At 53.3% G+C, this 23,292-nt stretch overlaps 7 protein-coding genes across 7 annotated transcripts; 3 read left to right on the top strand and 4 right to left on the bottom strand.

Moving 5' to 3' along the window:
- Positions 1-940: 940 nt before the first annotated feature.
- CCOS01_02609 (uncharacterized protein) lies at positions 941-1,352 on the top strand (the record flags this gene model as incomplete). Its single annotated transcript, XM_060450797.1, has 2 exons — positions 941-1,151; positions 1,210-1,352. 2 exons carry the CDS (start codon positions 941-943, stop codon positions 1,350-1,352), a joined length of 354 nt encoding a protein of 117 aa, XP_060319447.1.
- Positions 1,353-2,186: 834 nt separating this feature from the next.
- CCOS01_02608 (uncharacterized protein) lies at positions 2,187-4,712 on the top strand (the record flags this gene model as incomplete). The annotated part of the gene is made up of 1 exon (XM_060450796.1): positions 2,187-4,712. One exon carries the CDS (start codon positions 2,187-2,189, stop codon positions 4,710-4,712), a length of 2,526 nt encoding a protein of 841 aa, XP_060319446.1.
- Positions 4,713-5,620: 908 nt separating this feature from the next.
- Positions 5,621-8,827, bottom strand: CCOS01_02607 (DNA ligase I; the record flags this gene model as incomplete). Its single annotated transcript, XM_060450795.1, has 5 exons — positions 5,621-6,157; positions 6,228-6,996; positions 7,049-8,204; positions 8,267-8,421; positions 8,559-8,827. The coding sequence occupies 5 exons, from the start codon at positions 8,825-8,827 to the stop codon at positions 5,621-5,623; spliced, it is 2,886 nt and encodes a 961-aa protein (XP_060319445.1).
- A 359-nt stretch (positions 8,828-9,186) lies between these two features.
- CCOS01_02606 (pyruvate dehydrogenase E1 component) lies at positions 9,187-10,780 on the bottom strand (the record flags this gene model as incomplete). The annotated part of the gene is made up of 4 exons (XM_060450794.1): positions 9,187-9,695; positions 9,754-10,208; positions 10,276-10,409; positions 10,526-10,780. Coding segments are annotated over 4 exons (1,353 nt in total), but the record flags the coding sequence as incomplete, so codon positions are not given.
- Positions 10,781-11,826: 1,046 nt separating this feature from the next.
- Positions 11,827-14,185, bottom strand: CCOS01_02605 (WD domain-containing protein; the record flags this gene model as incomplete). The annotated part of the gene is made up of 5 exons (XM_060450793.1): positions 11,827-12,072; positions 12,132-12,480; positions 12,539-12,901; positions 12,953-13,548; positions 13,604-14,185. Coding segments are annotated over 5 exons (2,136 nt in total), but the record flags the coding sequence as incomplete, so codon positions are not given.
- Positions 14,186-19,281: 5,096 nt separating this feature from the next.
- CCOS01_02604 (ZIP Zinc transporter) lies at positions 19,282-20,760 on the bottom strand (the record flags this gene model as incomplete). Its single annotated transcript, XM_060450792.1, has 4 exons — positions 19,282-19,468; positions 19,526-20,503; positions 20,584-20,600; positions 20,728-20,760. 4 exons carry the CDS (start codon positions 20,758-20,760, stop codon positions 19,282-19,284), a joined length of 1,215 nt encoding a protein of 404 aa, XP_060319442.1.
- Positions 20,761-21,716: 956 nt separating this feature from the next.
- On the top strand, positions 21,717-23,277 carry CCOS01_02603 (histone acetyl transferase HAT1; the record flags this gene model as incomplete). The annotated part of the gene is made up of 3 exons (XM_060450791.1): positions 21,717-21,735; positions 21,795-22,070; positions 22,130-23,277. The coding sequence occupies 3 exons, from the start codon at positions 21,717-21,719 to the stop codon at positions 23,275-23,277; spliced, it is 1,443 nt and encodes a 480-aa protein (XP_060319441.1).
- Positions 23,278-23,292: the final 15 nt, after the last annotated feature.

Below are 23,292 nucleotides of genomic sequence, written 5' to 3'. Positions count from 1 at the left end.
TAAGGAATGTTATCTGATGGGAAGGCCAAAGGCCAAAGGCCAAAGTCCACCTCTGCCCAAACAGCACTGAAGCTCCAGATCCGTCCGTGGGAGGAACTGGAAGCCACGGAGCGTGGAAACGTGCTTCGTGCTGGATGGCTCGGTATAGATTGCTGCGTTGGGCGTGCCGTACATCAGATCAGTCCAAGTACCTTAAGAATCCGGAATCTGGAATCACCATGGAACGTCCAAGCAGGGCAATCTGAATCCTCGAGCCTCGAAGTTTGCAAGTTTGAGGTTACCATCAGGCCATTTGACCGAGCTTACTTTTGCTAATAACACCTTATATCCGCATGTTCTCAGATACCCGAGATTGTATTTTCTTTAATGTACTGTACCTAAGGCAGGCATGTCCGGTAGGCAAAGAGGTATAGATACCCATCTCCTCCTTAGACCGCATTTATGCATTCATGATGAGTTGACGCTGTGTGTTTATATCGACACATGTGAAATTGGTATTCTCCCAGTCCACCTGTACCCGTTCGCGCTGATAGTAATTCTCCATACCCCCTCCACAATTATAGGCATCAAAGTCAACCAGGGAAATCGACAGGAAAGCTTGACAAGCTGACTTGGGCCGATCGACATGGCAATGCCGGATCATCGGGTGCCGCAGGGTCCGTTGCTGCCGGCCGACCAAGTGGGCTATAGACATTGGCCAATGACGCAGGTTCCAATTGGTGGCTAAGACATGGTGGGGCGGGAGCTAAGACGCAGACAGCGCATGTGATTATGTCAGTGGCATTGGGCAGAGAATGGAAGAAAGAGGCAAGAACCTTGGAAAAAAAGATACGCCCGCTGACTACGGAGTACTACACTTAAAAAAACAAGCATTACTCGAATCGCGGTCTCATCCTAGAACGAGGGACACCTAGCGGTTGGATCGTCCAGAGCGCCCCTGATGCAAAACAGCGCAACGGCGGAGAAGAAGACGAAGACGAAGACGAAGAAGAAAAAGAACATGTGCTTGGCTTCTTCCAAGACCACGTCCCGCACACTGGCCTTGACAGAGCAAAAGCACAGCTGTCTGCGCAATAACTCTCCCACTTATTGCCGTTATCCGTGCCTCTCTGACAGAAAGGACGGTCCGGTATGGCAATTGGGAAGCAAATGTCGGTCGAGCGCGGAAGAAACAGCAGTGAGATGAAGACACAGCGATCTCTGGTCTAGCCGCATTCGATATTTGGCAGCCTGAGCCTGAGCCCCTTCCTGCCGGAGATCTATTCGATGTACTCCCGAGAAGGATGCCCCTGGTTCTCGGGCGAGGGAGGCGCAGCTCTGTGCATATCAGACTTCTGGTCTTTGCTCTTTAGCACCTACCGTCTACGCAACTACTACGGTACACAGCGGGAAGAACATCAGCAAGCTTCCCTTTCATGCTTCCATTCTTCAGGTTGTGCGGTCGTGTGTGTTGGCTATTACCCACACCTCGGACTGAGGCGAGGGTGGTACCTTGCCTTTCCTTAATCGAGTTTTCTGTCAAGGCAAGGCACGCACGCACGTCAAAGGTAAGGTACATTCCTTAGCCCAAAGGTACGGATGGGTAGGACGGGAACAAGTGGGCACACGTGGGTTGCCTACCCTCCGTATAGATACGCGGTTAGGTACTCTACTTTTCTAAGTAGAAAGGTACGACTACCTTACGCACCCTACTACTACTGCTCCCTTAGCTTCTCCTTCTTATATCACCTACGCGGTGCTTCCCTACCCCTGCTCCAATTATCTGGTTCGTCATTGTCAAATCTACGTCTTCTCAGATCGGAGTGTTGTACTGAATCATCGTTTCTAAACGCTACCATCTCGTCACACACAACCTAAAGGCCCTACACCTCAGCAAGGCACATTTCTATCCTTCCCCCCTTGACTGGGCCGCCATATAGCCCTCGACCCAGCTTTTCCCCAGACTCTTGAGGTCCTCTTTTACCTCGCCTTGTCGGTTTTGACCTCTTTTTCAGGTCAATCTCCCGTACTGACCTCGGTGCAGCACCAGCTGGTGTCCACTCTCGCTCTTCCCAAAAAGGCCATTGAGCATGTGCCATTGAGCTAACACCCGGAACGCCCGGCTGCAAATTGCGACTTTTATAACTCTTATACACCCCGCGATCCGGCACCTCGATTTCTCAGCACGTTTGACGAGGAACCTCATAATGGTAGCTATGTCTCAAAAAGAAGGCGTCAGTGAAAGGAGGAGGTCTCCGTCTCCGATCCTAGAAAAAGTCTTATCTGAAGATCCAGTGTATGGTGACGATGACCAAGATGGCGCCCAGTCCGTTATGCAACCCGCATTGAGTGTTGCTGCAACCCGACTCACTTTACCACAAACATCCAAAGCTGAAAAGGCTGCTGCATTGGAGAGAGAGAGGGAAAGGAAGTCGTCCGGACTCTTCCTGCCTGGTAATACGAGTAGTGACGATTCCGCTAGCTCGCCAGAATTAACGCCCTTCCCCGATGAGATTCCTACCACTTTCGAGACCGAGTCGGACACTCCCATCTCACCGGCGCCGCCTCGCAGACGGGAGTCTCAAAAGCTCCAAAAAGCTAGGCCAGCTCCAAAGGAAGACCTGCCTTCACCATGGCAGTCGAGTCCACGGAACATGATATTTGGTGGTGGGGACGGCGAAGCGCCCAAGACCGCCCTCGAATCCATATCTTTTGGTCAAACTAGACATAAACGCTCATCTTCCACGGGAGCTGATGCGCTAAAGAAGTTTTCGAATGCTTTTTCTTCGTTCCCGGCTCCTTCGGCAATCTTCAATTCTTTATCCTTCTTTACTGCCGCCGCAGAGAAGACGGAGCCGAAATCGACGACGACGACGACGACGACGACGACCGAACAGCGGAAATTTCCCCTGGCCCAGAGTAGAAGGCCTTATAACAGCACAGCTGCCATGTCTAGCGGTGCCAATAGTCTTCCTCGTGCGCAGACGATGGCCAACGAAGCATCCGGTAATCGTCCGTCTGTATCATCTGGGAGACCTTCTACCACAAGGCCCCGTGTTTTGAGACGAGTTACATCCGATGATTCGCTGCTGTACCACTCGCTATCCCGCACATCTTCTATTGGGGATGACGATGGCAGGTTTGACCACGTCAGAGAAATGGCCAATGTGAGGATGAAGGCAATCAAAGACAGTCTGCCCGAAAGACCAACGTTCAAAATGCCAAGCCTACCCAAACTTGGATCGTCACTCAAACTCAACGAAGACGCAACGGGCAAGACAATACCTGAAGCCCCAGCACCCAAAGTCGACAACGACGGACTGTCAACTCTAGACAGAGTGCTGGAGACGTTGACTGGGGATATAGTAATTCTGGGTGGTTACCGTGGTTCGATTCTACGATCAGCAGAGCCTCCGCACCACCAACTATGGGCTCCAGCCAAAATCGGCCTCAACATGAGGAAGGCGGACTTGGAGGTTGGCCTTGACCCCGAAGACGAAGAGTCAATGGAAGAGCGCATCATCCCGTCAGGCATGCTCCAGAACATCGGCCCAATCGACATTTCCAGAAAGTTGTTCAAGAAGATTGCCGCTTGCGAAAACGTTCGGAAAGGAAAGCTACGTTTACATGATTATGGCTACGACTGGAGACTGAGCCCTCATCTACTATCACGTAAAATGGTTGAGTTCTTGGAAAAGCTGCCATGCAACCAGGCGGATTCGAAAGAGCCCAGAGGCGCTCTTGTTTTGGCCCACAGTCTCGGTGGTCTTATCACCCGCCACGTCGTCAACCAGAGACCGGATCTGTTCTCCGGAGTGGTCTACGTTGGTACACCTCAGCGGTGCATCAACGTCCTGGGGCCCCTAAGAGACGGCGACGCAGTCCTCCTCAATGAGAAGATCTTGACTGCGCAGGTCAACTTCTCACTCAGAACATCCTTCGTGTTTCTGCCTGATGACGGCTTCTGTTTCGTCAATAAGGACACGAAGGAAGAGTACAATATCGACTTTCACGACGTAAACGAATGGATCAAATATCGTCTCACACCATGTATTGAGCCTCCGCTACCTTCCCTAGTACCAAAGGAAAAGTCGACAACGTTCAGCTCTCTATTGTCAGTCCGCAGTCGCAGCTCAAGCGAGAAGAAACAAAACCATGTCTTGCCGCCATCAGTAACCGACGCGGCCCGGAGGGTAGAGCACGTCCGCGAAGGAGGCATCAACCCACAGATAGATGGCAACAAACCATCGCCATTCACAAAGGGGGCATCTGGCATAACTACGCCCCCCAACCGCGCCAGAAACATTGCCTACCTCGAGCGTACCCTTGCCGAGGTCAAGAGATTCCGTCAAGAAACACAATTCGACCCAGCACTATCAGAGGCCAACGCGTACCCTCCTCTCGGTATCATCTACGGCAAGGAAGTCCCCACCGTTTACGCCGTCAAGGTCAGCAGCCGCGAGGCCATCTGCCATGCACAAGCCTACGACGACCTCATTTTCCGCGCCGGCGATGGCGTGGTTCTCGCGCGCGAGGCGCAGCTGCCAGAGGGGTACGAACTGGTACGCGGTGGGCGTGTCAGCACCGAGCGCGGACACTTGACCATGCTCGGTGACATGCCCGCCGTCGGCAAGGCGTTGGAGGCTGTGATTCGGGGCCGAAGGAAGGGCATCGGCATGGGGAAAGTCGTAAAGGAACATGTTAGTAAGAAAGAGGGTGTCGCTAGAGCCTAGAAAGTTTTCGTCCGGCCCTTTCGAGTTTGCATCCGTACAGCGGATAGGGTTAAAAGCCGAATTGTAGTGGTTTCTTGAGCCTCACTTTACCGCCCGCAGAACCCAGGGCCGAGTTTTTGTATAGCTTGTAGAATAGAAGGTGCTACAAATTACAAACATACATATTATGACCCATCTTCCACAAGTCTTGTCAACACTGGTCGTGTCTGCTACTTCGCCATTGTACTAGATAAAATTGGGCTACTCTTCCACAACTTGTGTAGCACATGCCATCTGCACATTCATAATGTACATACAAAATGTCCGATGCAAGGTTATTCTTGGCAATGCACCCTGCAATGCTCGCATGAGGGAGGGAAAAAAGAAAAGGGGGAAAAAGTAGAGACAGAAAAAAAAGGCAGAGGCACAATGACGAAAATCACACATATGCATCTGCCGGCGCGGCGGCCGCATGCAAAGGGCACAATGACGAAAATCACACATATGCATCTGCCGGCGCGGCGGCCGCATGCAAAGGCAAAGTAAATCTATACATGAACTATTTTGTTTTGCTTTTGGATCGACGCTTATACGTATCCCGCGGGATTGCGCTTTCCTCGTGAGACATGCGAGATAAGAGCAGAGGAACCGAGCAAAATACACGGGACGAATAGGCAAGGTATACATACACATGTCATTCGGTTTTAAGAAAGAAGTTGCATATGTCTCCTTCTGTATGGTGCAAAGATTTGAACACATTTTGCAAGTACCTATGTATGTGATTTTGCAGACTAACAAGTCATGCTTCAACCTAACCCCTTCCCCGTCGTGATGAGCGGAAGCACCCGCATGTATTGGAATCCCGCCCAGAGCCATGTAAGAACGCCATGAATCGCCAATTCTTTCAGCAAAGACTGAAAAACTCGTAATTAATACTCGAAATCATCATCCACCGCAGGGCCCTTGCTCTTGGTCACGCTCTCCTGCTTGCGATACATCTCAGCCACCTGGCGACTGGACGTGGCCTCGTCGGCCTTCTTGTCGTCGCGCACCTTGATGAAGCGCGGGAATCGCAGACTGATTCCCTTTTCACCGCCGGGGTCGACACCTTCTTTGCACCCGGCCTTGTAGCGCGGGCTGAGCGTCAAATCGGCCGTCTTGACCTCCCAGACGTAACGAGGCTCGAACCACACGTCGGGCTGATGTTGCCCGCCCGAGGAATGTGCGTAAAACGGCTTTGGCCGGTCAATGACAATGTCCGAGAGCTGCTTGTGCAGTTCCTCGAGGACGGCCTCGGAGAATCCCGTGCCGATATTGCAGACGGTTTCATACGAATCAGACGACGGGTTGTAGCAGGCCAAGAGGAAGGCGCCGTAGACAGATGTACGCTTGCCTTTGCCGTAATATGCACCCAATACTACGAGATCAAGCGAGTCGCCGATGCCGCTTAAGTAATCCTTTTTGACCTAGAGATATGCAGTCAGCACGACAAATTGTCGGCGCAGTGGACATCTCCAAGGGATCCAAGCGGCTTACCTTGAGCCAGTTTCGGCTCCTCTTGCTGGGCTCATACCCGCTCTCCGAGCCGTCCAACATCTTCACCATCAGACCTTCGCAAGACGCCTTGACACTCTCGTCGAGGAACACTTGGATCTGCTCCAACTCCTGTCCATCCATATGCGTAGCAAGGGCAAATTCACCCTCTACTGGCGCAAAGGCATTCAGCAGGAGCTCGCGACGCTCCCTGAGCGACTTCTCAACAATGGCCTCGCCGTTGAGATAAAGGAGATCGAAAGCAAAAACGCAGACCTTCACCTTGACATCTTCGATTTTGACATCCTTCTTCTTTCGCGTCATCAGCTGCTGGAAAGGAAGGACTTTCTTCTCGTCAACATCCCACGCAACTGTCTCACAGTCAAGGACGAAGCTCTTCGTATCCTCCTTGACCCAAGTGTGCAATTTGACAAGGATATCGGGATACTTTTTGGAGAGATCTTCAGAGTTACGGGAAAAGATGGCAGCAACACCATTTGCCGCAGCGGTCGTAGCCCCTGGCAAAGATTGACTAATCTCCTCATCCGCGGATTTCGCCACGTAATGGATCTGCGCTCGTTCGCCGTCGTACTTGTATTCACATGTGAAGGTTTGGTCCTCGAAGCGGTCCAGAACTTCAGTGATAGCTTTCGTTGGTTTTGCCAACATTGGCTTCAGGGGCACGCCGGGCTTCAGCTTGCAATGCTCGCGCAGATGCATGATGCCGTGTTCTACCATGGCGGGAATGATGACATCGTAACTCGGAAGTTCACTAAACAAGATTAATACGAGGATATGGGTAATTGTGAGACCAAGCCACAAACCTGTAGACCGTCTTGAGAACGGCCTCAGCCTGTTCCACGTCTGTCGTCTTGGGTACCTGACCTTTGGCGTCGGCCTCGTGGAAGACCACAGCTTGAGCCAAAGACACCAGAACAGACCTCTCTGCCAGTCCCAATCGAAGTTTACCCTCGAGGAATCGGACAAGATACTTGGCTTCGCTGGGACCGCCTTTGTCCTTCGTGATATCCACCTTTCCGGCGGAATGGGAATCGGCTGCTGATAGTAACTTCTTGATGGCGTCAACCTTACGGCCCTGGGCACCATTGCCAGAAACAGTGGCGATGCCCATGAGACCCTTGTGAACTCCCCGTATCGTCAAAGCTTTGGGTTTGAACATGGTTGGCTGTGTTGATCTACTCTTGACGGCAACGAGGCCGAGATCTCCAATCTCCTTCTGGTCTTGCTTGATGACTGCGAGGCTTCGTCCCGTGGATTCACCAATGGACTTCATGATGAGCGACTCACCAATGCCCAGCTCAATGCCGGCATAGTCAGGAGCCAGCTTGTTGATCATGAGCAGAACAGTGGGAAGAAGATCGTCGGGAGTCAGACGCAGAACCTGTCGGAGGAATAGCGAACAGTGTGCCATAATCTCGAGCCGCTTGGTTGTGAGCTCGATCAGAGAAAAGGTGGTACAGAGCGCGGCATAGGGAACTGGTTCGCCCGCCTTCCAGTCGGGATATGGGTCCTTTGTTTGGGTCTTCAGTTTCATCTGCACCTTTTCCAAGGCCTTCTTCTTCTTCGCTGCCGTAGGCTTGGCCTCCTCTTGGTCGTCTTCAACTACGTCGTCTTCTGACGCAGACTCCGTTGCATCCTCCTTATCGTCCTCCACGACAGGTGTGGGAGACTTGGCGCTTTTCTTCGGTTGGGCAGTCTTGGATGCGTTTGCGGCCTTTACAGGCTTCTCTGTGCCGTTCTTTCTGGCCTGGGAGGTCTTTGGTGATTTTGATCGGGACTTGCTAGGAGCTTCGTCCATCACATCATCTTCGTCCTCGTCCTCAATTACACGTTTGCGGCCTCTGCGCGGTCTCTTTGTGGCAGGCTGATCGTCCTCATCCTCGTCCACAATCTCATTCTTGACCTTCGGGCTCGATGCTTGTACGGCGGGACTCGGGCTTCTGGTACGTTTCCGCGGCTCTGTAGTAGACTCGTTATTCAATTGAAACAGGAGACGTCCATCGTATGAAATGACAACATACTGCTAGGAGATGCCCGTGTCTCAACGGCATCTTTGTCTGCATCGACCTCCTCTTCGACCTCCTTCTTAACCTCCTTCTTCGGGGCTGTCTTGGTGGCGAAGCTCAGCTTGCTCTGCTGGGGTTCGGGCTTGGATCCTTTCGCTCCGAAGAACTTTCTGTAGAGCTCTGTCAGCAGACGTTCTTTGACACCACACGATGGCTAGAATTGGCAATAATTCCATTGCATCCGTGGTAGTCCTAGGAGCATTGTCCTTTCACACACCCCAACGTTGTCTGAGATGGCTTGACGTACCCCAGCGTCGCCTGCTTTGGCGCCATTGTGATGGCTGGTCGAGTGTAGATAGTGAAGAGTCGAAAGCTGGTATGAAACGCTGCCCCAAGTACGTTTCTTTGACCGATTGAACTGCTCAGAAGGCGGGGAAGAGCAGACATGAAGGTTGTAGGAGGACCCTGGGGAACCTCGACGCGCTTGGAGCAGAAGAATCGCGTTAAGAGCTCCTGCCTGGTGACGCGAAAAGGACCCGTAGCTGCACGGGCCCACAGAAACTTTCCAGGCAGCATGGGCAGGCACGGTAGGCACGGTAGGCAGCGACCTGGACCACCACTCCGCCGCTTCGGGAAAGTTTTCTGAACCACCCCGATTGGGCTTAATGCACTGGAAGAAGACTGCCCATTGTCGGTCTATTGTAAGTGCGCCGTGCCGAGAGGAGCTTTTCAAATTTTATGAGGCATGAGCAATGTGCATGTCATATCACAGTGTGCTGGATGTCACAAAGAGGGACTAAGAATTTGTCGAACCAGGAGGATATCTGCAGACCCTGGCCATGTTCAGATTGTGACCACTTCACCCTCTCTAGCTAGTAGGTATTGTACAATAGGACAGAAAGGTTAGGAAACAATTATTCATCATGCGCAGGAATTTAGTTGAAGTAGTAGGTCTCATCAGGGGTGCGGCCGCGGATGAACTGGGGCTCGGTACCGGGGACGTAGATGTCCTCGTAGAGAATCTTGGGGGTGGTGTCGGGGACGGCCATGGCCTCAGCAGCGGCAACCTCCTCGTTGACGAAGCTGCGGGCCTCCTTGTCAATGGTCTTGAGCTCGTCCTCAGTGACAACCTCCCAGTCCATGATCTTCTGCTTGAGGCCGGCGATGGGGTCGTTGGTCGAACGCATGCGCTGGATCTCCTCACGAGTACGGTAGGTGGTACCAGGGTCGGACATGGAGTGACCACCGTAGCGGTAGGTAATGTACTCGAGGACGAGGGGTCCGTTCTCGGCAACAGCGTAGTCCTTTCCGTACTTGACCGCGGCCTTGACGGCGAGGACGTCCATGCCGTTGACCTTGAGTCCAGGAATGTACTGCCCGCGCTTGTAGTAATCTGTGAGGGCTGATGAACGAGCAGCAGCGGTACCCATACCGTACTTGTTGTCTGGGGAAGTTCGTTAGCATGGCCGATGCGATGACCTTTCATAACGTTCAAAACTCACTCTCGCAGCCGAACAGGGCGGGCAAGTTCCAGAGCTTAGCCATGTTGAAAGCCTCGAAGACCTGGCCCTGGTTGCTGGCACCGTCACCGTACAGGATAACGGAGGCGTTCTTGCGACCAGTGTACTTGTGGGCGAAAGCCAGACCAGCACCGACGGGCACCTGTGCACCGACGATACCGTTGCCACCGTAGAAACCCTTGGTGAACATGTGCATGGAACCTCCCTTGCCGTACGCAATACCCTCGCGGCGGCCCAACAGCTCACCAATGATGGAGCGGACGGTACCGCCACGCATGTAGGCGAAGCCGTGGCAACGGTAAGCAGTGATCAAGTCATCCTCGCGGGTAAGAGCGTGCTCAATGCCGACAGCGACAGCCTCCTGACCGGTGGACAAGTGGCAGAAACCACGAATCTTCTTCTCCTTGTACAAGCGATCGGCGGCCATCTCGAGTTGTCTGCGCAAAGGGTGAGTAACAAAGCTAAAGCGAATACGTTTTCGCAGAGAGGAAAATTTGTCCGTACCTGACAACAACCATATCCTTGTACATCTGCTTCAGTTCCTTCTTCGTGACATCGAGGGTGTACGGCGGGGGGTCGAGCTGGTAGGTCTCGAAGCTCTCATCGCTCAGGGTGATCTGGAAAGGCTCATCGTCGGACTAGAATAGGGTTGCAGGTTAGCAGGATGCAATTGAGCATGCCTCCATATCCAGGGGCGTTTTGTTGTCGCAGCATGTCCGGCGAATGTGGCGATGGGAAAAGAGCGCAAACTGACCTGGGGAACTCCCTTCTCCAAAGTTGCCGATGCAGCGTTGGTGGTGACGGACCGGGATGCAGCAGCAAAAGTGGCCGGGGCGCGAGTGCGCAGAGGCACTGCTCTGTTTAACCTGATCGCGCGGGAGAACATCGTGGGGGTGGTGATGATGGAGCCTCCGGACGATGAGGATGAGAAGGGTTCGGGGGAAGGAGGGTGATAACAAATTATTTGGTCGCTGGAGCTCCGAAAAATCGCGGCGTTGGTTGGGAAGGGAGCTGCTGCTTGTTGAAAACTACTAGTCCGTATGTGGCTAGCCTGCTTACACGTGACCTTGCCTCAACGGGATTTGCGAGGTGTGAACTTCGAGCGCGCTGTGACTTTGGCGGGCCTGGCTTCCAACGGTCGGTCATATTCTCGCACGGGTCCCGTCGAGTTCGCATTCAGTGGACAGCGAGAGCGGCCTTCGGAGATAGCAGGGAAACAGAACCCAGCACTGGGTCCAATCGCCGCGAAAACCCAAACCCCTACCTTACTCTATCCGTAATAAGTTACCTTAATAAGAGCAGATTAGGACGAAATATGGCTTCCGATCGGAGGTACCTTAGTCACTAGGTACCTAGGAATGTCATTGAACTTGAATGAATGATGCCACAGGTTATCCAGCTCAACGGGGGCATTTCCCCATCCTTCGCATATGCCATGTCCCGTGGTTGCAAGGAATGATTTCAAAATCCACAATGGCAGCGGCTTTATACTTTGTCCATGTACGGATAGGCACAACAGAAAAGTACGTCAGATTAAGTACCTTACTCATCGCACATCAAACCGGAACTCCGTGCATCGAGCTCAAGCCTCAAGCCGCAAGTCCATCACACCTGTTCTGAGGCGGTATATAACTCTATAATACGCTACCTCGGGGTATATTAAAGGTCTGGCTTGGCTGACCGCATGCTCAAATTTGCTTGAGCTCGCATCCTGAAGTCTTAATCCTTCGATTGTCGCCAATTAAACCACTGAAATTGCATCCCCAATGCTGTCAAACCCATGCTGGCCATCCTTTGAAATGCACATGATGCTTCCTGACCAACTCCAAAAAAGACGACACTTTTATCTCTCAAGCTACCCCGATCTGGGATGGAGAGCTCGTGGGAAATGGCCGTTTCATGACGTGTGTGAATTCGTCAATCACCAAATAAACCGCAACGCCTCATTGATGCCATGGTAACGCAGTTGTTCGGTGCACCTGCGACCGAATCCGTATCGCCGTTCAAAGCCATTAGCTAGCCAAGCGGGAGGCTTCCATGTACGGCCGACTACATCTAGTCGTCATGGAAGAAAGTCTTGTTACCGCCCTGAAGTGGGGCTGTAGAAGGACCAGCGTCTCTCATGTCAACATCTTGACTTCCAGCAGCTTCTCGACTGGACCCAGCGACAGTGGGCTGCGTTTGTCTATAGTCGAGCTGCATGGCGCTCAAGGGTCGATTGGGCGCCTCCTGAAGGACTCGCTGTTGAAGAGAGAGTGGACGGTCGTAAAGAACATCTTCCGGAGGAGAGAAGGACCACACCTTAGTAATCTTGGTTAGCAACGAGAACCACCCAAATTTCCCAAAGAACGACAGCTTACCTCCATGACGGTACGGTTTTGTCGCAAAGCCAGAGCGACACACTTCTCATCTTCAAAAGCCACCCTCCAGACTGCCTCTCCTTGAGCAATGAGCTCTCTGACCAGGTGACCTGTTTTCAGATCCCAGATCTTGACCCGGCCGTCACTTCCACCACTGACGACCCTCGTATCATCAAACTGCAGGCTGGTCACGCTGTTATCGTGAGCCGCAAGCCGATGAATGGGGCACATCTTCTCCAGTGACCAAACTCGCACTGACCCATCTGAGCCGCCTGTAACGAGGGTGTCTCCACGCATCTGCAGCTGACCAACGAGGGAGGTGTGACCTTGCAGGATAGCCAGGCATTCACTGAAATTGGTTAGCATGCCAAAACAGAACAAAAACCTGTGATATCCAATGCACTTACGCTGTCCTGGGATCCCAGATGCGGACATTGGTGTCGAGACTGCCAGTGACAACTCTCTTGCCGTCAAAGGCAATGGCGTAGATCTGACTGAAGTGACCTTGGAGTGTCTGGATGCACCTGCCCTCAGATATGCTCCAGACCTTCGCCATGGTGTCGTAGCTGCCTGACACGACGATATCTCCCTTGATCTCGAGGCATCGAACACTAGCGCCATGGCCGACAAGAACGTTTCTGCATAAACCGGTGCGAATATCCCATACTCGAAGCGTCGTATCGCGCGAGCCCGAAATCGCCGTGTTTGCATCAGACATCTTCAGACACCGAACCGTTGATGTATGTCCACGGAGCGTGTGGAGGCAAGCACTGGCAAAGTTAGTATATCTAAAGCTGCTGTACCGTTTCAAGTCAACATACCCTGTAGCCAAGTTCCATACCCGCACGTCACGATCGCACCCACCACTGACGAGAATGTCATCCCAAGGAACCATCGCCCAGACACCCATGACATGGCCCTGTAAAGTGCGTTGCTGATTGCCCTTGGTATCAAAGACGTGGATCTTGGCATTATCAAGGGCCACGATAATGTACTTGGGTGTCAAGTGCAAGCTCGTAACTACACCACCTTCCTGAGTGATGTTCCTAGTGGTGCTAGTGCCACCGGATCTCCAGGCAGCCTCGACGAGGTATCGCTGCTTGAAGTGCGATTTATAAGACCTCATCTTGGGTCTTGAATTGCCGGTCCCATCAAGACTACGGGATCCAGAAGCATGAGCCGTCATAGGCAACGCACCTGGGAAACTGCTGCTGGCGTAGTCGTCTCCCCATAGAGGCTGGGCACCAGGTCGAGATCCGCTGCCCATCGATGAAGCAACTTCAGAGAGGCGTCTGCCGTAGTCGTGCTTAACACAAAGGTTCTTCCATGTCATGTCATCACTCAACAAGTCTCTCCATCTCCGGGATACTTGCGAGGCACGGGCCAAGACCTTGGGGTCATCTATAAAGGAGAGAATCTTGAGTAGATTAAGTCAGCAGAGCGAACCAATTGGGAATTTGGGACTTTCTTACGCGTAAACACAGCTCATCTGGAAGGCTCGTGAATGGATCCTTCTTGAGAAGAGGGCTGACGAACTGGTGAACGAAGCTCAGCTGTTGACTTGTGCACATGTTCAGAAGATCGGCCAGGAGGCGAGTACGGTGAGGAGCGCCAGAGTTCTTGAAGTGATGGCGCACTTTGGCAAGAAAGAAATCTTCGTCGTCGGCGGCATCGCTCCAGTCGAGTTGATGATGTGAGGGGCCTGGCGAGGCAGCTGGTGTGGGCGGGGGAGGTGGCGAGCCCGTCAACTGCTGATCGAAGTCTGCAGCAGGAGTAGTCATGCTGGGTGTGGGCGGTCCTCTGATGTGCCCCGGCCTTTGAGGCATCTTCTCGAGTCTGGTGCTGCTGGAACTGGGTCCAGTGTTGAGCGTCATGTCGTCGCTGAGCATGCTCCCCCTTCTCTCAGAGAAACTTAGTGGTCTATTGTTGTAGCCTGCCATGATGATTTGTGATATGAAGCAATCGTATTTGGAATTATCGTCGACTGAGTATTCGTGGGTGAATAAGGCTTCGCCGAGAGGAGTTCCCTTGATGCGGTCGTCGAACGTAGGTGGACTCGGAGGCCGTTTCGTAGTATGCGGAGTCGTTACCGAGGGTTCATTTATAATCGAAAATCAGTGGACTCTCAGAAAATGACCAGGTCGGCGCGACAGCTCAGATGGGGAAGGAGAGAAGAAAAAAGCCCTGGTCAGTGTGAAGTCGACGCAATATCCGCCGAGTCTGTCGAGGCGAGGACTGTACGACAGCACGAGGGGGTGATGGCAAATCGTAGGCACGTTGGAAATCAATGCGCAAGTCTCACGGGCTCGAGCGACTCGGATGACGGCAATGACTCGGTTCGGCGACGATATTGGATATTGCGTGCGAATGCGTATGGGCAAGGCGGTGGGATGTCTCCCATGGGGAAGTGGCGGCGTCGGGTGGGAAACGTTGAAGGTGGTCGATCTCTAGATCGGAAGTCGACTTGGAACGATGGGAGGTTCTATTTGGCGGTGCCGCAGCGGTAGTGAATAGCGTACGTGCTGTATGTGTACAGAGTATGGGGCCAACGGGAGACGGGAAGCTTAACAATCGGAGGTGTCAAGCGGAAAGCGTGGGTCGTCTTGGACCTTGTAGTGGAATGCTCCAGGGCGACTCAATAGAAAGTGGATTGTTTGGTGGTATCGGAGGATTTCGCTTGATTGACGCCCAAATGCCTTTTGCAGCTCCCTGCAATGCAATGTCTCTCGCCTTTTTTTTTGTGGTTGTCGTTGTAGGGAGCGATGGTAAAGATGGGTAGGAGGGGGGAAGAAAGAGAGGAGAAGGGATGGGATTGGATTGGAGAGGAGAAATCCAGCTGCAGAGTGTTTGTAGGCCGGGATTGGGGATCTTGGGGAAGAGGGAGTGAAGGAGGAGAGGGACCAGATAGGCCCAGGCACTTTGAGGTAAGACAGACTGACTCTGAGCACGTCTACTCCGTACGCCTCTGCGAGAGTGTGTGTGTGGATGGGTGTGGGAGGGAGAGATGGGCGTGTGTTCCGGACAGGGAAGACAAGAGGAAGGAAATGGGTGAAAGAAGTTGGAACTTGGGGACCGTGACGAGCAAGACCAAAGAAAGGCAGAGCTGGTGCAGACGGAAGGAGAGATCGAGAGGAAGTCAAGGCTCAAGACGCTGAGCCAAGTTGAAAGGCACGGTACCTGGCTATGGGCAGGTAATAAACCAAGCTGGAAGCAATGTGACGGTGGAACGCACCTCAGAGGCGAAGGTGAAGGCGAAGGTGAAGGCGAAGGCGAAGGTGGAGGCGGTGGGTGGCCCTGGTTTTCGGGGGAAGGAAAGGATGGAGGATGCAGAGAGGACGGGACGGGAAGGGCAAGGGGGCGCGACGGGACCGCGCTAGGAGCAGGTGCGCCGAAGAAGGCCTGGGCTCGAGACGATGTGGGTAGAAAAAAGGTAGGTACGCAGGTACGAGGTACAGCGCCTTCCACGGTTGTAGAGAGCATTTTGGGGAGGGATTGGAAGGAGCAGACCGCGGGACAAGGGCAGGTGCAAGTGCAAGTACCAGTGCCACCCAGGTCACGGTGCATTCGTCTTTCTTTGTCTTCTTTCACCACTTGGATACAACACGGTAAACCCAAAGTTACAGCCTACTCTGTATACGGACCTGAGCGACGGGTCACTACTTTACTACTTGATTTGGTAGGTGGCACATAATGGATCCGGCATGCCAACCGCGAGAGAGCGAGAGAAACACAGACACACTATGGACGGAAGAGGGAGAGAAGAAGGGGCGGCGAAGAATGGATGGAAGGCGCATTGAAGCTGATTGATCTTGTCGAAGCCAGTCCTCACTAGGTACTCAGGTAGATAGGTACCTCACCTTACCTTACCAACCTACCTTACCTACTTTACACCCGACCAGGGTACAAAGAGCTCTCTCGTCTTTTCGTACAAGACAAGTAAGTCCAACAACAATTCAATTTTTCGACTCGACATGTAGGTAGGTAATCAAGCAAGCCTCCAAGGTAGACGAGAGGGGGAGGAAACGTCATCTCATGTTGAATCACCTACACAAAGACAATGCCTACTCATTCTCACACCGCCTCCTTTCTTGCACCAACACGACTACCGTCAATATGGATTTCTCTCTCTTCAGACACCGACGCAGGCTCAGGCTCATGATTCCCAAACAAACCAGATTTTTATTCTGGGTCTTTCTCTAGCGTTGTTTCGTTCCGTGCTGTCCTCCTCTAAACTGACACCAACCCTCCTTTACAGCTCTGACACTTGACACTCGAGAGCCGGCCTGGTAATCTACCCAAAGCGCGCATCGTCTACGATGGAAGGCACACCACCCCGGCACACCTCGTCCATGTACTACTACGAATAAACTACGGACACGCACACATACAACACTTTCACCCACCAGCGAAACCACTGCCAGCTACACAAACGCACACGCTCGCTTTCTTGCCTAGGAATATCAACGTCGGCCGCTCGTCCTAGTCTATCTAGATATCGACATTTGGGGCAAGCCTGTCATCACTTTTGTTACCTCCGGCTTTGGAATGACAGCCTTCAACGGGCTCTGAAAACGCTCTACAAACGAACAAGTCATGACGGTATGGGCAGTCTCGGCAACTATCAACTTTCTCTCGTAGGCCTTGGCGGTTGGCTTGCCGATTCTGTCAGCCCGTTATCGCCACGGAGGAGCTCGAATGCGGTCGTAAGGAAGCCAACAAACCCATTCCTTCGACACTGGTCGCGATCGGACATTTAAACGCTGTCACTACTTCCCCGACTTCCAAAGACCATTGTTGCTCGTACATACCTACGCATGACTGATTTTCGGGTCTATTGTCTTTTACAGGCTAACCAAGACCAGCTGACAGAGAGAGTCAAGAGCACGTCTCACATTCTTTGGAGTCGCCGCAAACAATAAACCACATCTCTCTGCCCTCCGGGGTGGCCTGCAGGGTCCGAGTTAGCGGCGCTTACATGCCACCAACTAGTGTCCACCTCGTCTGCACTTGGGAGGCACCGTAGTGGGTATTCGTGACGTCGATCGGTTCTTTCATGTCAAAGTCGCGAACGAGTCTGTCTTCACTCTACACAGGCCCGAGTCGTCCAGCGCACTCACTTATTGGCTTGCCAGGCGCTCCGTACCCTCTGCTCTTTCAAGTTCCCACACCTCTCTCTCAACCTGGGATGGGGAAAGCACAATGGCGCGATGGGGGAGTCACGGAGTCTGGCGTGTAAGCTGAAAAATGACTTCGCTGCGTCTTTCCCCGGTCTTGGAGGGCAGCCACAGCCGCCCTCCCATCTCTGAACCCTGAGACTCGGCACTATTGTCTGGGATGTTGTCTTCCAAGGTCTTGCAGGAACAGCCAATTTCGCATATTCAGTGTTTCTTTGCAACTATCGACTCATAATTCCGCCCAGGTTCCACCGCAGCCATGCGCATGCGACGGCGCTCTGGCCTTTGGATAAGTGCCTTTTCGATTGGAAAAGAGACGACTTCTGGCCATTTCTCTGCTCGTTGTCGAACCCAATGACACAACAACACTACGAATACGGACACAACAACTCGTTGACGTTCGCGGACGGAGACTAGGCAGGTCGTTGCGACAGCGCACGGGACATGGTTGACTTGCCAGCAAGAGAACCCGCTAAACTACCTATGATACTCTCTGGTATTTCTTCGTGCCCTGTCAATCTGTCGGTTGAAACTATCAGGTTGCGCTTTACCAGCGGCAGCCAGCAACATGTTTTCCAGAGTTCAACCGCTTTCTCTTCCAACGGAAGAAGCGTGCTTGTGCCCGAGTCGAGTCGAGCCGAACTGCAGATCCTGGACGCTAAGTCTACCTTTGGACAAGTACCTGTCGCTGCCGAATTGACCTCCCTACCTGTAAGGGAGCGTCCCTATTGTTGGCCCCGCGTTCCTCAAGCCTATCTCTCGATCCGACTAGCATGGTTGCGATACAGTCAATACTGGGAACTTTTACCTCCATGTGTCCCATGGGGCCGAAAAGCAAATCTGCATCTGAACCATCCGCTGAATGCGACTGAGAAAAGTTGCAAAGAAGAGTTGGCCAATGGTGAGCAGCAACTGCGCAGGCGGCAGCAACATTCTCTACTCTCTACGCTGTAGAGGGCCATCCATTTGCGACACTGGCGGCTCAGATGCTTCAGATCTACCTCGATGTTACAGTGAAGGGGTGCAGTTATCCTCTTGCGCTCGGGCCCACTAGGGTTCACTCTCTCGAAACTCAAGTCCTCCTTGCTTCTCAAACATCGGATTGTTCGATAATGGGAGGACAGGCAATGTCAGCTTACTCATGGGATGATCTGGGCCTGAAGTAACGAACAACAAACCAGCAGATGCGTAGTGATCCAAATGCAGCGTTCAGCCTTGCAGATCTTTTCCTCGACGTTGACGCTGCGGACACCTCTCCTTCTTTCAACCTCGACTCGTCCTACTTACTACTTGAACAGTACGGATACTATTTGCTTCTTTCCGTCGCTGAGGGTTCTCCGCGCCCTGGCTCGGACAAGGACAAGCGAATGCGATGACAAGGGCCGTCAATCCTTTTGAGCCAACCCAGTGGCCAGGAGGCGGCGCCATGAGCGCCTCGCTGGAGCCAAGGTCGTCGTACGAACTTGAAACACCCCGACCAAAAACCTAGCTCAACTTTGGACGCTCGGTCGACAAGGGCTGCCCTGGCGCCCGTCGAGCCGGCCCCTCCCATCCTTGCGCCAGCAATACCTAGCAATAGCATAGCACACATAGGCCGCGCTCCTCGGCCCCGATCAACGGACCACCGGGTCAGTTCGAAAGGTTCAGATTGATTCCGAGCCACTCGACTCGGAACTGCAGCTTCTGGAACGCGTCGAAGCGAAATTTTGCGACTGCCATGCGTTCTATGGAGATTCGAAAGCGCTTCTGGACGATCTTATAGTACGGATTCCTAAAATACATCATCTGGACTTATTTCCTCCAGATTCAGATACGAACTCAAAGTTATGGAAGTCTACACAATTATCATCGTCATGTATCAGAAGGACCTGGCCCTATTGGTGCCACGATTTACTCGTACAACAAGTCCCGACATTACGCCTTTTTCTTTCTTTCTCGAGATACAAGAGACCTTTGTCAATCGCACAGGCAATCGCTCAGTGGTGATGTCCAAACTGGGTAAGAAGCGGCAGGAGCATGCCAGCAACTGTCGCAAAAGTATCACGCATCTGCGGCCTCTGCTGGCCCCTTTGTGTGCCATTTCCGTCGGAATAGCCGTTCATGCCGCCGTGTTCGTGCTTAGGAGAGCTGCCGTCTTCCTGCATGGCATGCATCGCAACAAACCTGGCAGGTCGTCAGTAGCTTTTCACGCTTCAACCGTGGGCTGTTGTCCAAACTTACAGAAACGTTCCTGCTGAGAAGAGCAGAAGCATACCCGTCCACCACTGACCAGATTCTCCCTCAAAATTTCCACCGCCCAAGATTCGAATGATGGCCCAGGTACTAAGAGCTCCAAAAGGGGCAGCGAGGCTGAAGACGATGAGATGTCCTCGCGCCGTTCGTTTGGACAATCCCTGCTTCAGAAGCACCGATGTCAGACCAAATGCTGCGGGCGCCTTGTGGACCATAATGGCGACGAATATTATAAGCCCCAACTTGGTGTTTGACGTGGACGTGGACGCGCCCATGGCAATGCCGTCCGCTGCGGCATGGATCACCAGACCGATGGTAGTTGCTAGGCTTCGAGATTGTTTTGGTGGGGGCGCAAGAGGCCCGAGGAAGCCTTCCGTTTCCTCGTCGCCAACGCTCGATGAACCACCAAGGTTATCCAGACTGACGTGACGCATCTGCGGCTCTGATCCGCTGCCGCCTGCTGCGTGACGGGGCAGCCTGTCGATGAGGTACATGAGAACGAAGCCGAGGATCATGGACAGGCCGATGTAGAAGGTCGGTACCTCGTTCTCGTGCTTCGGCTCATCGTGATGAGGTTCGGGGCCGGGGGCGGCTGCCGGGGGTTGCTCGTGGCCATGCTCGTCCTGCTCCTCCCGACTGTGCAGCTTTGCAGTGTGTTCCACATCACGGCCAATGGCATGAAGCTCTTCTTCAACAATCCGCACAGAGCTGACAGTGTCTGCCAACTGGGGTATTTCTCCGTCTGTCACCCATCGAATAGCGGGCCTCCCTTGCTTTCCAGCCGCATCCACCAAGCTCCTTTTGCTATGCGAGTGCCCGCCGGTGGTTGTGACAGCTTCGATACCTTCGGGTATGATGACGATCATAGATGTCCCGACCAATATACCGACTCCCACGCTTGATATCAATCGGAGTTGCGACTGTGTGAGGGTTATCGCGAGTGGTAGTGAGCCGGCGAAGAAGGACCTGGGAAATCGCGGGATACGTCGTCAGTTTTACGGAGGGTTCGGAAGGCTGGGGGGCAAGCATCGCCGTGTGCAACCTACGCCAAGGCCATGACCGTCTATCGCGAAGATGATTTGTTAGCTTTCTATTATGCATAGCCTTCTAAAGTCTACCGCCTGGCTAGGAGCTGAAGCTACCCAACGTCAAGGCAGGTAAGGTTGGTGTAAGAGAACAAGGGTACGTACGCTCAGCAAGAGCAGCAACAGTAGTCCTCCCATACTCGAGTAGAGAGCGTCGATCCGACTGCGATTCGGCGTGTGCGTAAATTGGAGAGGGACGGTTGAGAGGGAAGAGTAAGAAGAGAGAGTGGAAGAGGGCTGGTCGAGGCTTTGTTGGATCACGCCAGCATGTCTGAAGTTCCTCAATTGTCGATGGCAGCTCTGGCGCGGTTGCGATTGGCTGAGGTGGGAAATCGGCAGATGGCCAAAAAGATTGAGCTGTTCGAACTTCTGCCCTCGACTCTTTTCTTTGCCCTTTCCTTCTCTTTAGATTAAATTCGAGAGCTAGGAGTGCACAGGGAGAATTATCGTCGAGGTTGGGGGAGCTGAGATGGCTCGCAATAGATGGCGCACCTACCGGGACAGCGGGCGCAACATCATTGGTCGCTAGACATTTCCATTGGCATTTCCAAGGTTCCTTGCTTGCTCGCTTTCTGTGACCCCCCTTGATGCCCTTGAAATTCCCCTCTACTGCGTACCTAGGCTCCAGGCGCCCCCCTTCTGGGCCTTGTCACCCCATGTCGTAATCCTGTGGGTCCTTCCCGTGGCTGCTTCCTGCTTCCTGCTGCTTGCTGCTTGCTCCTTCTGCGGCTGCTGTGAGGATAGACCAGAGCTAAGGCATTTTAGGTACTAGCGCTCCTCGAACCGATTGATCCAAGAGGGCTCGACTGTCGTGAGCCACTCAATCCAACCGCAGCGGGGCTCAATTAACTTACAGGCGCGTCTCGTCGCGACACTGCTTTAGACTGCGCGTTCCCCCCGAGGCTGATTTCGTCGCAAAAAAAGAAGCTCTCGATCGACACTCGAGGACAACCTCGACAAACAAACAAAACCTCGAGCGCCTTTTATTGTAGCCGCGAGACGACGAATTTTTCATCGCAATACTTCCTTGTTCGCACAAGAAGGCCGCAGAATACTCACAGCATCGTCTCTCCCACCATACCTACATCGATACCATGGCTGAGACTGACGAGTGTATGAATCTCAACTTCCTCGTACCCCATCGTCGCAACGATCACTGACACGCTGGATAGGGTCGGCCAACGCCACCGAATCGCTGAACATCAGCTTGATCGCACCTGCTACCGGGGCTACAAAGACGATTGCTACATTCAACCCCAAGTTTACGTACTCCATCTTCGGCGATGATGAACGCATCTTTGGATACAAGGATCTCAAGATCAACCTGCGCTATCGCACGTTCGACATGCGCCCCAATGTTCAGATAACCTACGGCAAACAGTTCCGGTCCGTTGGAGAAACTGAGGCGGCGGACGTTGATGCGACTCTGAAGGAGCACCTGCCGTTGGGTAAGTTACGCTGCTCTGTCGCGGACGAAGACATTTCGCTGACCGTGAACCTATCGCAGTCGCCTTCCAACCCGCACGTGAATTCAACACAAGCTCTCAGAGCCAACCCGCCGACTGGACTCCTCCCGGCAGCCTACACTCGAGCTTCGAGGGACCTGACGGAACTTACGAGGTGTGGAAGGGAAGTCTCGCGGACCCTGCTGTCCGTCAAATCGTCACCCGTGTCGAGATTATGGTTCCAATGTTCATCGAAGGTGGCTCGTACGTCTCTCGCGACCCGGAAAATGAGGAGGATCCGTGGAAGGTCCTCGAGGATGCCAATCGCTGGACTACATTCTTCCTGTACAGGAAGCAAACATCCCCAGAGACCTCCGACAAGCCTTCCTACACCTTTGTCGGTTACTCAACCATTTACAAATTCTTCTGTTTCCGGCCGCCGACGCCGCCGTCATCCGAGTGGGATCTGCCAAAGGAGGAGTTTAACCTGCTGGAGGAGCTGCCCTGCCGATCTCGTCTGTCGCAGTTCTTGATCTTGCCGCCTTTCCAGGGCAAGGGCATCGGTGCCCGCCTCTACAAGACCATCTTCGAGCATTACTACAACAACCCACAGACCCTGGAGCTGACTGTGGAGGATCCCAACGAGGCTTTCGATGACATGCGCGACTTGGCTGACATCACCTTCCTGCGGGCACTGCCAGAGTTCAGCAAGGTGAAGATCAATACGAGCATTGCTATCCCTAGCCCTCCCAGCGGCACCGTACCCAAGGACCTAGTGGACCAGGAGCTTCTTAGAGAGCTCCGTCAAAAGACCAAGATCGTCGAGCGTCAGTTCAAGCGCCTGATTGAGATTCAGACCATGTCACAGCTTCCCGAGTCTGTCCGGGTAGGATTCGGCGATGAGAAGAAGCCGACACCTACCAAGCAGGACAAGCATCAGTACCGTCTGTGGCAGCTGTTTGTGAAGCAGCGCCTGTACAGGCAGAATGCCGATGTGCTCGGTCAACTGGACCAGTCTGAGCGGTCAGAGAAGCTCAACGAGGCCCTGGTCAGCGTCGAGCTCGAGTACGCCAGAATTCTTGACTGGCACGCTCGTTGGGTGAAGAACATGGCTGCTTCCTCCGCCGAGGACTCGGGCGGCAAGCGTAAGTCTGTGGATGACGGCGAGGAGCAGGGTGCGGCCAAGAAGGTCAGAGTTGAGAGCGCCTAGCGTGCTGCATTTCTC

This window comes from Colletotrichum costaricense (genome assembly GCF_030867565.1).
Source record: "Colletotrichum costaricense strain IMI 309622 chromosome Unknown Scaffold_2.1, whole genome shotgun sequence".
NCBI classification, from domain to species: Eukaryota; Fungi; Ascomycota; class Sordariomycetes; order Glomerellales; family Glomerellaceae; genus Colletotrichum; species Colletotrichum costaricense.
This window is presented reverse-complemented; position numbering and strand designations above follow the sequence as displayed.